General features: G+C 59.3%; 1 protein-coding gene across 1 annotated transcript; it reads left to right on the top strand.

Moving 5' to 3' along the window:
* The first annotated feature begins 433 nt into the window (after positions 1–433).
* Positions 434–12292, top strand: CSPG5 (chondroitin sulfate proteoglycan 5). Its single transcript, XM_036994473.2, has 5 exons — positions 434–550; positions 1515–2283; positions 4809–4997; positions 6750–6825; positions 11817–12292. The coding sequence occupies exons 1-5, from the start codon at positions 454–456 to the stop codon at positions 11976–11978; spliced, it is 1293 nt and encodes a 430-aa protein (XP_036850368.2). The 5' UTR covers positions 434–453; the 3' UTR covers positions 11979–12292.
* Positions 12293–15746: the final 3454 nt, after the last annotated feature.

Raw genomic sequence — 15746 nt, 5'->3', positions numbered from 1 at the left:
GAGGGCGGGGTGCCCCCGGGCGCGGACGAGGGACCGTTGCGCTGCGGGGACCCAGGGCACGTGGGCCGCCGCGGGCGCCGGAAGGGAGGCGTTGCCGCAGCGCGGATTAGCTCCGAGCGGATCAGAGCCGCCGCCGCCCCTCCCGCGCTGCACCTGCCGCGGCGGCCCCCGAGGGCGGGTCCGCGCGCCGCGCCCGCACCCCTCGCAGCCGGGCCCTCGCGCCCCAGGTCTGCGCCCCCGAGGGCGAGTCCGCGCGCCCCTCGCCGGCCGGCCGGCGTCAGCGCGCGGGGCGGGGCGGCGCGGGGCGGAGCGGAGAGCGGGGCGGGGGGCGGCGGGCGCGAGGCGGCGGCATGCGGCTGCCCGCACTGCCGGTGGCGGGCTGACTCGGCCGCAGCGCGGGCCGAGGGCGCAGCCAGCCGTGCAGACCGCGGCCGGCGGCCGGGGCGCCGCGCCATGGGCCGAGCGGGGGCCGGGGGCTCAGGCCGCGGGCCGCCGCCGGCGCTGCTGCTTCTGGGGGCCGCGCTGGTGCTCGCCGCGGGAGCTGCGCCGGGTAGGTACTGACCGCCTCGCCGCGGCCGGGGTCCCGCGGGCCTCGGTGCCGGCGGCGTCGGCGGGCTGCGGCCGGGGCCGGGGAGGGGACGCGCCAGAAGGTGCAGGCCTCGGGAGGCCGCTGTGGGGGGCGCCCGGGCCCCGGGGCTGCGGAAGCAGGTGCCGGCTGGGGGAGGGGCCTAGGGGCGGGGCCTGGAGTTGTTGGGGGTCTGGGGGCGGGGCCTGCCGGAGGAGAGGTTGAGTGGGCGGGGCCTGGAAGTAATGGGGACCCGGAGGATGGCGGGGGTTCGAGGGATGATGGGTGTCTTCAGGGCGCGAGTTTAGGGCGGGACCTGCAGGTGATGGGAGGTCTGGAGGCGATGGCGGGCCTCAGGGAATGGGGGCTGGTGGTGGGGCTGGGCCCGGGTGGGCGGGGCCTGGAAGTGGTAGGGATCCTGAGGGTGGTGGGGGAGCTGGGGGTGACGGTGGTCCTAAGGGCGCGAGTTCAGGGCGGCTCGTGCCGGTGGTGGGAAGCCTGGAGATGAAGGAGGGCCCCAGGGCAGGGTTCCCCTGGTGGGCGGGGCCTGGTGGTGGAGGGTGAGTGGGCGGGGCCTGGAGGGCGGGGCTTAGCGGTGACGGCGGTGCTCCTAAGGTTGGGAGTTCAGTGCGGACCCGCGGCTGATGGGGGCCTAGAGGTGAGGGGTTTTGGGGTGATGGGGTCTCGAGGGTGGTTGGACCTGAGGGTGGTGGGGGTGCCTGAGGGGGGCCGGGCGGTCTACGGGTAAAGCGGGAGCGGCCGGTGCAGGAGGGCCTGAGGGAGCTGGGGGCGCCTTGAGGAGCTGGGGCCTGGGTGTCGGGAGAGGCCTGGGGGTGCTGCGGGCGCCTGAGGTCGCTAGTTCGGGGCGGGACCCTTGAGACGAAGGCGACCCGATGGGGGCGGGGCCGGGCTGCGCCGCCCTGACGCCCGCGCTCCGTCTCGCCCACAGCGCCCGGGGCGGGCGAGGCCGTGAGGAGCGTCGCGGCGCGGGAGCCGCGGGCCAACAGCACTCGGACGGAGGCCGGCCGGGCCGCGGGGGAGGCCGAGGCCTCGAGGGCCTCGCAGGGCGGCGAGCAGCGCGCGGTGGTGGGTCCCGGGGCGCGGCCGGACGCCGACGGCCCGGGCACGGGCGCAGGGGCCGCGGAGGCGGGCAGCGGCGACCCCCAGGCCCTCGCGGCCACGCGCCCGGCGCCCGTCGAGGCCCCTGGGCCGTCCGCGGTGCCGCCCGCCGCCTCGGCGCCCCCGGAGCCCCGCCCCGCGCCCGAGGTCCTGGCCCTCGACTACCTCGAAGGACTGGATGGCGGGGGCCTCCCGGGGCCGCCGGAGGCCGCGGAGCCCCTCCCCGACGCGGGGGCCGAGGCGCCGTCGTGGAGCCTGCTGGACCTGTACGACGACTTCACCCCCTTCGACGAGTCCGACTTCTACCCCACCACGTCCTTCTACGACGACCTGGAGGAGGAGGGCGGCGACGCGGGCCGGCACGTGGCGGGGGGCGGGGGCCCCGACGGGCACGGCGACCCTGGGGAGCCCGCCGGCCGGTGGCGCCCCGTCCCTCCGCAGCGCCCCGCAGAGCCGGCCGCCGGCGAGAACGGCACCGAGTGCCGCAGCGGCTTCGTGCGCCACAACGGCTCCTGCCGCTCGCTGTGCGACCTCTTCCCGAGCTACTGCCACAACGGCGGCCAGTGCTACCTGGTGGAGCACGTCGGGGCCTTCTGCAGGTGCGGCCCGTGGTGGGCAGGGGCACCGGCGCCCGGGGAGACCTGACGAGGGAGTGGGGGGGGCTCGGCCGAGAGGGGCGCAGGCGGGGTGCGCGCGGGGCCCCTCCGGGCCTCCTGCAGGTGCGTCCCCAGCAGACTCTTGTGACCACATCGCTAGCGGGGGCCCCTCAGAAGTGGGACTGTGCGCCCCCTCTAGGCGCCAGGCCCGTGACCAAAGCGCCGAACTGAAAGGCCGACGAGGGCACTTGCTGCGGCCTTTGGAGAGGGGCCTTTGCCACCCCCAGGGGTCTCGGCCGGGGAGCTCTGGCTGTGCTGGCACGGAGAGCGGGCTGGGAAACCCGCTCCGAAGGACGGTAGCTGCGAGAGTGGCTCTGAGCCCTGTGTGGCCGGGGAGGGCGTGTCCTCTGCAGGGCACGGAAGGCCGGGGAGGACCTTGCCAGGGGAGCAGATCCGGAGAGCAGCTGCGCAGGGAGGGGAGCTCAAGGGGCTCTGGCACAACAGGTGGGGCAGGGTTTCTCAGCTCTGGGTACTGACCTGCCCCTTCTGCCTTCCTGCCTTCCTTGGGATGCCCAGTCTAGGATGTCTTAAAGACACAGAGCTGAGTGTCCTTATGGACACCGCAGCCACCATCCCAGCCCCATCAGTAGTGCACCTGCCCTCGATGTGGTGAGCCTGCTGGGCGGCTCGCCTGCCTCTCCTGGGGCATCAACAGTCAGGGGCGATCTGGCTGGTATGTTTGTCTCCACCCTAAAAGGACCAACAAGGGGGAGCCTCGGGTTCCCCTGGAACTTGTGTCCCTGGGTCCCAGGAGCGTGTCTCTGTCTCTTTCTTGTTTCTTTTGTTGGTCTTTTTGGAGAGAGGTGAAGAATTCAAATGTTGTAGGTCTTTCTGTTCTAATAAAATAACGTAGAAAGCAAGCATGGATGCTGTGCCTTCGGCCTTAGCATTTGCGTTCCAGTCCCTTCCTCTGAAGCTCCTATAAATGATCACGACAGCAGGGTCACCCACGTAAGACATGTCCACACAGTTCTCACCGGAGGTGTCCAGGCATTGCCAGAAGGAAGAACTGTGATCAGGAATTTATGGCAACAAGGCCTTGCCAGTTGGTGAAGGGCTACCAAAAATATGGGGACACCCTGTGATTTTGTTCCTCAAACTTTGCTTGGGGAGCTACAGGGTTATTTTAGCCTGGGTCTTACGAAATCTCTGTGCAAAATTGTTATCTTTCCTCCTGAGACTTCACCTTCACAGTAGGCTCCCCGTCAGGGTATGAAATTCAGAGTCCTTGCCGCCGCTGGGGAGCTAGACGAGGTCCCCGGATCTCCTGGAGCCCCCAGGGCTTCCTTAGTGGAAGAGCAGGAGCCCGTCCTCACCGAGCCGCGCGGCTGTGCTGGCCTCGGGTCCACCGGCGGGCCCCGCCTCAGAAGAGCTTCCATCCCAGGCGCCCTCCTGGTCCTCCCGGACGGGCTTCCCCCCCCCCGGCTGTGTGCGCCCAGGCGGCCACGGCTCGGAAGCTGACCCCCGTTCCGCTCACCCGAGGCCACCGGCCCAGCTGCTGACCGCAGCACCACTGCTTTGGCCTCTGCCACCCTGACCCACTGCGGGGTGGGCAGCGCTGTGGCCGACCTCTCTGGAGTTGGTCGGAGGGATCCTCTTTTCCCACCGTCCTCGAACAGATGACCCCCCGCGACTGGCTGCCAGCCCCGCCTCGCCGCCCCTCCCTCCTGGGTGTGCGGCAGCCCGTCCTCTGACGCGTGATTTCCCCGTTCCTTCTCTGTCCTGCGCCCTGAGGCCCGCGTCCTCCCGCCTCTGCCTGCCTCTGTATCCTTCCGCATCTTTCCTTTTAGAAGCAGCCTGGTTCCCATGGAAACAGCAATGTCATTGGAAGAGTTGGAGCTTGGGAATGTCCCCAAGGGCATGAGAAAGTCACCCAACCAAAGGCCTGACACCCACCCCGAGGGCCGATTCTCACTATGCTTTCAGGAAGCTTTAGGGGCGGGACTTGGGGCTGCAGAGATACAGGAACGTGCGTCCGTCCTTGTCTTTGCCTGTCCTTATTTCCACTGTCCGCCCGGCCATGTGAATGGGGGGAATGCAGGGTAAGACGGGCTTTCGCGCGCAGGGCGGATACCACTGCTTGGTGTCCTTGTTCATCTTTTCCTTCAGCCGGAGCCCACGGTGGGGTCCCTGAGAATCGTGTGGCTGGCCTCACTGAGCTGTGAGGTGGAGACCAGGGTCCCCTTTCCTCCGAGCTCACTCAGTCACAGGGATGGCCAGCGCCCCCACTTTTCTGCATCCTGACTGCCTCCTGTAGGCGTGGACCTCAGGGCTGCCTGGCCCATGTCAGGGCATGGCTAGAAAGACAAGACAGGGCAGGGGTCAGCTCTGAGGTCTGCACAGACTGGGGGCAGCCGGGCTCCTCGAGCGGTCCTAGGAATACGCTGCCGGGGTACGCGCGGGCTCAGCGCCAGGCCACGGCCACAGCGCCTGCCCCTCATGGCAGTCTCGCCCTGTCGCTGCCGCAGGTGCAACACCCAGGACTACATCTGGCACAAGGGGATGCGCTGCGAGTCCATCATCACCGACTTCCAGGTGATGTGCGTGGCCGTGGGCTCAGCCGCCCTCGTACTGCTGCTGCTTTTCATGATGACCGTGTTCTTCGCCAAGAAGCTCTATCTGCTCAGGACGGAGAATACCAAGCTGCGCAGGGCCAAGTGAGTGTGCGCAGCAGCCCCATCCCGTGCCTGCGGGGTGCCCTCTGTCTCATCCAGGGGTGTTCCCTTGGTTTCTGGCACCTGCTTTCCAACCCTAGATGTGTTTTTCAGGCCCCAGAGTCCCCAGGCTTACCCATTCCCAAACAGAATGTGCTGGAACTGCAGCAGAGACTGAGTCCCTGGGGCACACTGCAGCTGTCCAGCCCCACCCCGAACACCCCCACCCAGGGTAGAGGTGCAGAGAGAAAAGGCAGCCAGTCCACAGCAGCGCCCGGCCGCGGTCCCCAAGGGGGGTTCCTGTGTTCAGTCCCCAACCCCAACTGCACCTGCTGCCCCGTCTTTGACAGCCAGTTGGCCAGAGCGAGGATTTTGCTCGCAGAGCAGCGCGAAGTGACTCTTAGCCTCAAAGCTGCTGTCACTCCAGCTCTTCTCAGTGAGGGCTGAGGAGAAAGGGTGCAGGGCTGCAGCTCACTGCCCTTCAGAACCCGGTGACTCTTGGTCTGCACACAAGTGCAAGGAACTTACGGAAAGTCTTAACTCTCCTCAGTAGAATTTGGCGGGTGGAAGGGCCTGCCTGGGCTGACCTGCCTCTACTGCGGATCTTAGGAGCCACGTGCGGATGCAGTCTTACTTCAGCTCCTCTTTCAGCAGAGTGACGGCTGTGTGCGTGTGAGAATCAACACGCACTTATCCTTTAAGCCTTGGGCACACAAATGTGACCTTACACACTCTGGTCACTAAGTGAAGTAAAGAACCTTCTGAGGTATCACGGGTCACAAGGGAGATTGGAGATCAGCTTCCTCGGGGCCCAAGAAACAATTTATGCCCAGCTTCCCACCTCCCTCCCTTTCAACCTGTCGCCTCTTCATCCCCTCCCCCTGACCCTGAGACTTCCTGTGGACTTGCCCTGGGTCCTGGGAAAAGGACAAAACGCCATCTGTTGCTGCTTTGCTGAGTAAACCCAGCAGATGCCAGCAGCTCTCTGCAGCCTGTAGCAGATGGGTGTGGGGCTGGGAGGGCCTCTCCATTGTGCCTGTGCACTGAGGCGGGCGTTACCCATGCGTGTGATCAGAAGCCAGGACCCCTGGCTGCTCAGCCCACACTGAGGGTGTGTGTGTTGGGGGCAGGGAAGGCGGGGGGACCAACTGGCAGGGCCACTGCAGACGAGGCTGGGAGGCAAGGAGCAGGTGCAGTGGGGGTGGGAGCCACCTCGGGGAGAGCGCCCACCCAGTGCCCTCCCCGGGGGACTGTGCTCCGCGGCATGCAGCCCGTGCCATCACCTTTGTCTGCCTGTGCACACCCCCCTCCCCGAGCCTGTCGCTGCTCCGTACTGTCCGATGCACTGCAGACACTGCTGCCACTCACTGACTCTGAGAGATGCTTCCTTTCACATACCGACGTGTCGGAAATCAGACTGTCTTTCAGCCACTGGCACATTGAAATCACTGTTGGCCAGATGGCAGCTCTGGGGTAGTTGTGATTCTCAGGCCATAGCTTTTGATATTGTTGTCAGTTCTCTAGCTAAAGTCTACGTGGGGTACTTCAAGTATGTAGTGAGAACTCTAGATAAGAAAGTATTAGATCATGGTTTAAATGGTAGAAGTGTTTTTCTTGGTCATATTTCAAATAATGATGCCTCTTATTACAGTCCGTGCCATTTGATGAACTCTGTATTTGACCCGTGAGACTTCTGTCGGATTCTGCCATGATCATTTCACTTACATATCATCTTCTGTCTTCCACCCTAACCAGCAAATTCCGGACCCCGTCGGAGCCCCACAACGATGACTTCTCCCTCTCCACCATTGCCGAGGGCTCTCACCCAAACGTAAGGAAGCCGCGGCTCCCGCCACCTCCACCTGCCGCCCGTGCCCGGCCCCCGCATAGGTCACCTGTCAGGCGGCCGCCTCCTCCCCTCCCCTCGCACGCGCCAGCTGCTGCCCGCGGAGCCGCTCAGAGGTCTGGAGAGGCGCCCAGGGCAGTCAGTCACGGACGGGAAGGTTGGAATAAGGACTTGGTGCGTGATTTCTTAGACAAGCAGAGTTACAGGCAGTATAGAAGATCTTTTAATGGGTGACTCGTGCTGTTTCGCTGCATCGAGACTTAGGAGTCGGGTTTTTGTCCTACCTTCTGTATGGAGGGGAAAGCTCTGCTTTCTTTGGTAAGGAATTTCCTGATGGTCACTGAAGCAAACGGTAGTTGCTCTTTGAGGTGAGTGGGGAAACCTGTAGGATGGCTGGAAAAATAGTGTCCTTGACACTGATTGAGGACCCTAAGAACAGGCAGGCCTGCACACCCTGGTCAGGGCTGAGGTGGACACACAGTGCTGGTGGGACCATACGATGGGTGAATTCTGTTCTTAGGAATATGGGCTCAGAAATGTCAGTTGAAACTTAATAAAAGGTCCCAATAGACCATTTTATAAAGACCCTGGACCAGACAACCAGTAAGATGCTGGGTACTGTCAGAATTTCAGAAATTAAACAGAAAGTATACAAACCGCAAACCATGTCACATCCAAAAGCAAGAAATCCGTGCGTGGCGCGGCCTCTGTGCCGTGGAGGACGTGTCCTTACACAGACCAGGGAGCGAACTGAGCGTCTCCGATGGAGAAAGCAGAGCCAGAGAGGGGACACTGAAGAGGTTCTCTGGGACCGCGGCCCGCAGGGTATCGGCATTCACGGGGCCGCGACAGTCCAGGCCGTCCGGAGGGCCACGTCTGCCTACACCTGATGCCATTGTGCCCCCGCCAGGTGCTGGTGCTCCCGTCCTGGGCAGCGCAGGTCCGGGCCTTTCTCTCCTGGAGATGAAGGAAATGCAGCCCCGTAAGGGGAAAGAGAATATTAGCAAGTGAGCCTGTTCAGCACATGCCAGGAAAGAGCAGCTTGACCTACTGGAAGAGGAGCAAAAGGGTCATGTGAATAAGAAGTGAAAGAGGGCACTTTCAGGTGATTTTTTAGTCTTTGATACAAAGGGTTGAAAAAGAAGAGATAGTATTTAACTTGTTATGCTCCAAGGCATTAATATGTTCAAGGTGGACATGATAACGAAGGACACAAGGCGTCCTATAAGCTTCCAGGGCGATAACCATGTCAGTCAGCCCACAGGAACTCAGGCAGACAGGTCTTGCAGCCCCGCTTTGTGGGAAGCGAGTCTTTGTGTGAAGGCTCTGCTGACGAGAGTTCAGAACGTGGCCGGCCTTGGAAACGGAGCAGAGCAGGGCCGGTGAGCCGTGGAGGACATGCCTGAGGGCCCCGGGCCATCCACGCAGGGCGCAGGCACCCTCAGTGGGGGGCGGGACGTGGCTCCAGTGGTCTCGTTCCTCTTGGGCCCCCTTAGCTCCTGCCTCAGGGACCCTGTCCTCTGCCAGCGCTTTGAGCACGTGGGAGTGGCCGTCCTGCCCAGGGGGCAGTCTGCCAGCAGGTTTTCTGCCTCGTCTAACTCCCCGTCTGGCCCAAAAGTCAGACTTGGTCCTAACAGGGAGGCGCAGGTGTGGGTGAGGGTCAGAGGTTATGGTTAGAGTGAGGGTGAGGCTTAGAGTTCAGGTGAGGGTGAGCCTCTGGCCGGGCTTAGAGTGAGGTTTAGCATTCAGGGTTAGGGTTTGGGTAATGGTTAGAGGAGCAGGGGGATGGAGGTCAGGGTGAGTGTTCGGGTTAGGGTTAGGGACAGGATTGGGGTTAGGGCTTGGGATTAGGGTTGAGGTGAGGGTCAAGTTCAGCTGTCAGCTGACAGTGATCTGTGGGTGAGGGTGCTAGTCGGGGTTGGGGGAGCCAGAAGCAAAACGGGGCCCTCCATGCAGTCCTGCTTGTTTACCTCTCTCCGGCCCTCTCCCTCCACCCCTCAAATTGCCTTGTTCGTATTGGTGTCTCCTAAAATTTTGGAGCATTCTGTTTTATCTTAACAGAAGTATTATTTCTCTTACATCAGTAAAGTAGACTGAGTTGGGCATTTTCCTGCCCAGTTCCAATGCTCCAAAGACCTCAAACAAAAACATGTGCCACTCTGGGTGTGTCATGGGGGAAGGCCAGGCGCCAGGCTCTGCCCGTTGCTCCTCACCGCACCCTCCCGGGCTCAGGAGTGCCCTGCAGCTGGCGAGCCAGCTGCCTGGCGTGTTAATCTCCTGTAGCGGAGCACGCAGCCCGGAGAGGATCAGCGGTATTAGAGGGAAAGGCCTGGGCTCCTCAGCCCCTCGTGTGGTTTGCGAGTTTTCCTTGACGAAAGGTGACTTTGCAGGAGACTGGACACTTGCCAGCACACGGCAGTCATTTAATTTCAGTAAAAGTACCTGAAACCCACAGGTACACCACCCAAGACTGAGGGCCGCCCGGTCAGTGGGAGACCGTGGCTCATGTAGCCGTCCTCAGGCTCAACAGCACCCCAAGGGCTTCAGGTTTCTACCGGGCCTCCTCCGTCACGTCCCTTAGTGTTCTGTGCCCCATTTAAATCTTTCTACTTTCCAGACTGGTTTCTTTGATGTATTTGGTAAAGCCCCCCTCTGACAGGGTGTATGTTTGGACACCTCGGGGGTGCAGGCCTTGAACCCACCCTCCCCCTGGGCTGAAGGGTGCCTTTATGGCTGGGGTGGGATGCCGAGTGGTGGGGCTCCCAGGACTGAAGCCAGGTGGAGGTCCAGCTGCCTCATGACAGACTTCCACCAGATCAAAGGCAGATGGGCTTTCTGCCAAGGGACTCAGCCACCCTGGGAGTCATAGGATCCTGTTCTGCGGGAAATAGTAGGTGAGGGTAGTTCCGTCTTGGTTTAGAAACTCTGTTGTGCGTTCTGCCTGTTGAAGGCACTTAGCTTGTCTGATAGTGTTTGGACACTGAATCCTTGATTTTATAATATACTTCTCCCAGCCATTGGTCCAAAGGGCAGTTTTCTCATCTGTCCAAGTCCCATGAGTCCTCAGGGGATCAGGTTTTAATTTGCCGCCCCCACCCCATAGTATCACAGCTTTGATGCCCAGGCGTATAAGGACTCAGCAGATCCACTTTTCTTCACATTATGAGGCTGTCCCTGGGCCCCTGTGTGCCCCCAGAGAGTGTGACATGTCCGAGGCTGGGACAATCTAGGAAAACATGGAAGTGAGCTCCACCTGCGTAAGAGGGCAGCCAAGTCTAGGCCATCCTGTCTTGTTCCAGGTTTTGCTGTGATCCAAAGCCCACTTGATGGAGGATCTTTAATGTCCCAACTCTCAGGCTTCCAAGCCCAGCGCCTTCCACCAGACAATTTAAAAGTGTACAGAATGGAAGTGCAGTTCCACCTCATCCCCCTGCCTCTCCATGAAGCCCGAGTGTGTGTGTGTGTGTGTGTGTGTGTGTGTGTGTGTGTGTGTGTGTGTGTATACTTACTATAGCGTGGAGTTTTTCCATCTAAGCACGTATGGATTTACATCATTGAAAAGGTTTTTCTGAATCTCTCAAGCAGTGATAGGAAATACCAAGTGCCCGTGGGCAGTGTGCCTGCAGCCTTGCCTGAGTCTCCTCGACGCCATAGACCCTCCTCTTGTTCTAGTCTCCTGGAAAGGGACGTGTGTCCCCCTTGCTGTCTGCCCCTGAGGTCTTGCTGACACTGGTCTTCTGGGAGAGCACAGGGGCGGTGAGAGTGATCTCACACGCGCAGTGCTTCGGGCGCCCCGAGTACTCGGAGGAGGCCCCAGCCTTTCCCCACTCCCTGTCCACCGATCCACGCCGTGTCTTGCTGCTGGTAGGGGCCAGACTCAGTTAGCAGCCAGCGTGGCGACCAGCTTGCCAGTTTTATGGAGAATGTGGGTCCTCGAGCGTGATGATCACCTCGAGTTTTGAAAGTGGTTGAAACAAGAGAGGTCTGAGCTGGCCAGTCAGAGAGACACATCGTCTGCCCTCCCCTCGCCCGTGAGCCTGCCTGGGTGGCCACACCGCCTCTCGGGTCAGCAGAGCTCCAGGCACTCTCAGTAGTAGTCGGGGCAGCGGGGAAGGAGTGGAGGCTGCTGCACCACGTGGGCTCAGTCCCCTCGGACGGTCCTGGAGGAAAAGCGTGGGCGGAGGGCAGAGGTTGGCATAAGCCTCTGAATGCCCGAACATGGGATTGGAGGACCGGGCGCTGCTGTGGGTTTCCTGAAAACCTCTGACAGGCAAAATAAACTAAAGCCCAGGAGCTTGTCATAGGACTGCAGGCAGACGGGGCCCAGGGCGCACCCTAGAGGATGGGAGGCAGCAGGGCGACCACCGCGGCCGGGCCCACCCAGGCTCGGACAGGGCAAACACGGCGTGTTAGCATCTCCTGGTAGAGGAACTTCTGACAGGAAGGGGCTCCCATCTCTCTGGCCTCTAGTCAGAGGACGTGTATTTGCCATGGGGAGAGGAGCCCTTGCTTTACCAGGAGCAGCTCTGCACCGGACCATCGACCTCTTTGTGCACCGTTGCAAACATGCGCATAGTCCCTGACCAGGACCCTGTGAGAGCAGAACTCAGCAGGATGGGGGCCGTGGGGAGAGGGGCCCGGCGGCCGAGACGAGCTCATCTGCCAGGGCGGCTGCAGCGGGGGCAGGCCGCGTACTCGATGGTGTGTGTCTCTCCTGCCGCTGCCAGAGAGAGGCCCTCGGGCTGGCTGACGGTGCAGGTATTGGTAATCCAGTAGCCCGTCAAGTTTTCATCTATGGCCGGTGTTTTTGAGGATGACTTTCCTAAAATGCGGCTGCTAGAGAGTCACTTTGGTCTGTCCAAGTCTTGGGGCTCCCTTCCGCCTTCCAGCGACGCCTCTTGCGGCCGAGACTGTTACGTGACCCCTCCGCCCGCTGTCTCCTGCCCGCCTCTCTCTTACCTTTTCTCCTCTTCCAGGACGATCCTAGTGCTCTCCACAAAGTCCAGGAAACTCTCAAGTCCTGCCTGAAAGAGGAAGAGTCTTATAACATCCAGAACTCCGTGCCACCCAAGCTCGAGGGTGGCAAAGGCGACCAGGCTGACTTGGAGGTGAACTGTCTTCAGAATGACTTCACCTGAAGCAGAGCAAGAGGAGAGGACATGGGGGTGGGGGGCGGGGAAGGAACGTGGTCTCCCCTGTACAGAGTCCTTCTTCTGACGTCATGGCATGCTCTGATGTGTTTTGTACTGGAGGGTAAAACAGAATAAGCAAAGGGCCCGAGCAGAACTGCATCCGTCGGATTGCTTCGTCTGTGCATCTGTGCACTGCTTCTGCTGCTGTGATTTCTAAACCTATGCTGTTACTCAACTGACCTTTTTTTTTTGTATTTGACCCACCTTTTTTTGAAATACCAGTAAACAAAGTTCTTGAAATAAAACTTTTTAAAAAGCTCTTTTGGGAATGTCACTGTGTCCACTCCCTGCTCATTCTTGGTACTGTAAGATGGATCCGTACTTTCACTGAAGATGTGTATTTATACATGTTTGAAATTCCAGAAATGGCCTATGTGTTTGTCGGCTCAGCTGCCATCACAAAGCACCGCTGACTGGGGGGCTCATGCAACAGACATTTATGTTCTCAGTCTGGAGGCTGGAAGTCCAGGACCAAGTCGCTGGCAGGTGGTTTCTGGGGAGGGCTCGCTTCCTGGTTTGCAGACAGCCGCCTGCTCGCGGGTCCCCGTGCAGCCCTCCTCGGTGCGTTGGGCAAAGAGAGGTCTCTGGGCTCTGTTCCCATTCTTATAAGGACACCAGTCCTGTTGGATTGGGGCCCCACCCTGATGACTTCATACAACCTCATTTACCTCTTTATAGGCCGTCTCTCTACCGTCACATTGGGTGTTAGGGCTGCAACATGTGACTTTGGGGACATGGTTCGCTAAGTTCATAAGTCTGTACCACCTTTATTAAGAATCATCTTTCCTTCTTTCATAAATATTTATTCAGCACTTAGCCAGACACTGTACTTGACGCCCAAAACTCTAGGTGAATAAGATAGACCTAACCTCAAGAAGTTAATGATAAACTTGAGAAACAGACTTAAAAACAAATAGTTGAAATACAGTGTGTCGATATCATAATAGAGGCTTCAAGGAAAGAGGTTTAAGCTGGACTTTGAAGCATAGGGGGGCATTTTTCAGGGTGATGCAAGGCAAGAGGATATTCGAGGCAGAGGGAGGCTTCTCCTGGGGAAGCTGAGCCGTGTGATGGGAGAGGGGCAGAGGGGGATCTCGGGGGACAAGGGTGGAAAAGGCATCTAGGACCGGGGGTGCCAGTGATCACGAGGCTGCCGCAAAGCCAGGTTTGCCCTCTAGCGAGACGCCTCTGGAGATAGTGGCAGAGGCGAGCAGAATGGGGACCACCACGGTCCAGGCGGTGGGCGAGGATGGAGCCAGGAGTCCAGAGAGCCAGAATCACTCGGATCCGGTGTGTGAGGGGGGGTGTCCCTAGCACTGTGCCTGTGTGAAGTCTGTGACAGTCCAGCAAGTGGAATCCCTATGCGTGTGTTTCTGTTACCAAATTTCTGCAGGTTCTGCCTGATGTGTCTTCTCATGTGCCTCCTAATTTTTTATTTTGTGCTGGACATTGCACCTGAAAAGCTATTTATTGAGCTATTTTGAGGCCTAGGATGATCTCTTCCATTAGACGGGGTTTTTTCTTGCCTCTGTCAGGTGCTCAATGGCACTGATATCCTGAGGCCGCATATTCCAGATTCGAGGTTGGAAATTTCCCAGGCCACTGAAGCCAGGCTGTCAGACATGCAGAGGCTGGTTTGCTTCTGGCCCGTCCTTACTCCTAGGGCACAATCCTCTGGGGTCACAGCCCAAAACAGGCAGTGGGTTGTCAGTGTCCCTCGCTGGGGGGCCTTGTAGTCCAGTTCCACCGCCTGCTGCCCCAGCCCTGCGAGACTCTCTGAAACAAAGCCCATCCTCCTAGTCACCTCTGCCAAGTTGGCAAGTGCCTTCCTGGAAAGACGTGGTCCTGAATGCTGGGCTCACCCGTCTGGATTCCTGTCCTCCCTGGATGTCAGCATCATAGTTCTAAAGTACCTTGTTAGCTCTTGGGTGCTTTTCATGTCCAGCTTTTGGTCATCCTCTGCGGAGGGTTGGCCCACTTTGCTGAGTCTCCCATTTACTGACGGCATAAGGTCTTGTTTTCATCTTGGGACTCTTGCTCACATGGCATTTCACTGGTGCCATGAGCTCAGTCTGCTCTTTGCTTTTGGATGGGGCTGTATATTGGGACGTTGGGTTATGGCCTGTGCATATTATGGTTTCCTAACCTGAACCGCATCCTCTTGGAGGTTTGGCATGGTTCTGCTTAGGACTTAATGTACTCTGAATGAGAGGACAGACCTGTCTGTGGTGAAGAGGTCCTTTCACAAGGAGTCCCAGTCAAGAAGGAGTGTGTGTGAAAGCACTCCGTACGTTCTCAACCCGATCCGGGTACAAGGGTTTGCCACTACACGCTGTCGCATTTTGTTTCTCCCACAAGAGTTTTAGTAAAAGGCAGATTGAAGCCTTTGGCCCTATCCCACCTCACAGCGCATGCAGGAGGGACAGGAGCTAGATCGGCAGGGAAACAGGAGGGCTGCAGGCCTGTGAGCACAGTCACCGCAGGTTGCCAAGGGTCTCTGCCCCAAAGAGGGGCTGATACGTTGGAGTAGGATGTGCCGATGTCTGCCGTGCTGGCCCCCTTCCCTGCCAGCGTGTGCTTGAGGGCTGTGCTCTGCTACGGGGCCGTCCAGCACCCTCTCTCTGGGGACATCCAGGTCTGCGTTGGCTCTCTCAGCTGCCCCCGCGGCGACTGCCTCGTGCTTGACACAGCCGCTTGCAGCACCTGGGACTTTCAGTGTGCCCTGAGCCTTTCTGAGTCCACTCAACTCCATTGCGTGTCCTGTGTTGTCCTCTGTGAAAAAAGGACAGACTTAAATGCAGGTGACTTAGGCATCATGGAAGAAAAATCTCTTGTCTGAGAAGACTTTCAGCACTGATGGGTCATTTCACTTAGAAGTGCGCACACGGTGGTGAACTGTCCGTACAAGGCATATCCTTTACATGTGTGCCACACCTGTATCAGCCTCCTGGGGTTACCACAGACTGAATGACTGAGAACAACAGAAATGGCATGTGTCACGGTTGTGAAGGTGGAAGTCTGACACCCGGCGTCGGCAGGGCCGTGCTCGCTCTGAAGCTCCAGGAAGAACTTTCCTTGCCTATTCCCAGCTTCTTGCTGCCATTGTTCTTTGGCGTCCTTTGGCTTATAGTTACGTCATTCCAGTTCCTGCCTCTGCCCCTTACATGGCCATCTTCTTTCTGTGTGTGTCTGCGTCACTGTATCTTCACAAGACCTTCTTATACAAGGACAGTACTCTTTGGATTTAGGGCCCACCCTGATCCTGTATGACCTCATCTTAACTTGATTATAGCTGCGAAGACCCTATGTCCACATACACATAAGGTCACACTCAGGGATTGCAAGTTAGGCCTTCAGCGTAGCTTTCTGGGGCAACACAGTCCAATGCACAGCCACGCCTTGCCGTCTGCGACACACTTTCAAATCCGTGGTCTCCTCGCACCTTCACTAGAACCTGGAGACATGACCTGAGGGCTGGGACGCATCAGTGACAGTGTCAGAAGCCAGACCTTGGACTTTATGTCACTGTCCTTTCCTCTACATGATGTCATACCAAGACACTACATGTACAGTTCCTTGTCCTTCCTCATATAATTCGTGGAAATGAAAAGGTCAGTGTGGGCTGAGGAGGTGGCACCAAGCCCCACCCAGCCAGGCAGTGTCTCCACTTGGGAGTGATCTCTTTCACCTAAGATTCTTCATCTGCAAAATCCT

This window comes from Manis javanica, chromosome 3 (genome assembly GCF_040802235.1).
Source record: "Manis javanica isolate MJ-LG chromosome 3, MJ_LKY, whole genome shotgun sequence".
NCBI classification, from domain to species: Eukaryota; Metazoa; Chordata; class Mammalia; order Pholidota; family Manidae; genus Manis; species Manis javanica.
Note: the sequence above shows the minus strand (reverse complement) of the source record. Positions and strands in the feature narration are given on the sequence as shown.

Coding starts and splice junctions, on each gene's coding strand:
- CSPG5 (XM_036994473.2), top strand. CDS start 454: ATGGGCCGAGCGGGGGCCGGGGGCTCAGGCCGCGGGCCGCCGCCGGCG. Junction 2,284..4,808: donor CACGTCGGGGCCTTCTGCAG/GTGCGGCCCGTG, acceptor TCGCTGCCGCAG/GTGCAACACCCAGGACTACA. Junction 6,826..11,816: donor CCGAGGGCTCTCACCCAAAC/GTAAGGAAGCCG, acceptor CTCCTCTTCCAG/GACGATCCTAGTGCTCTCCA.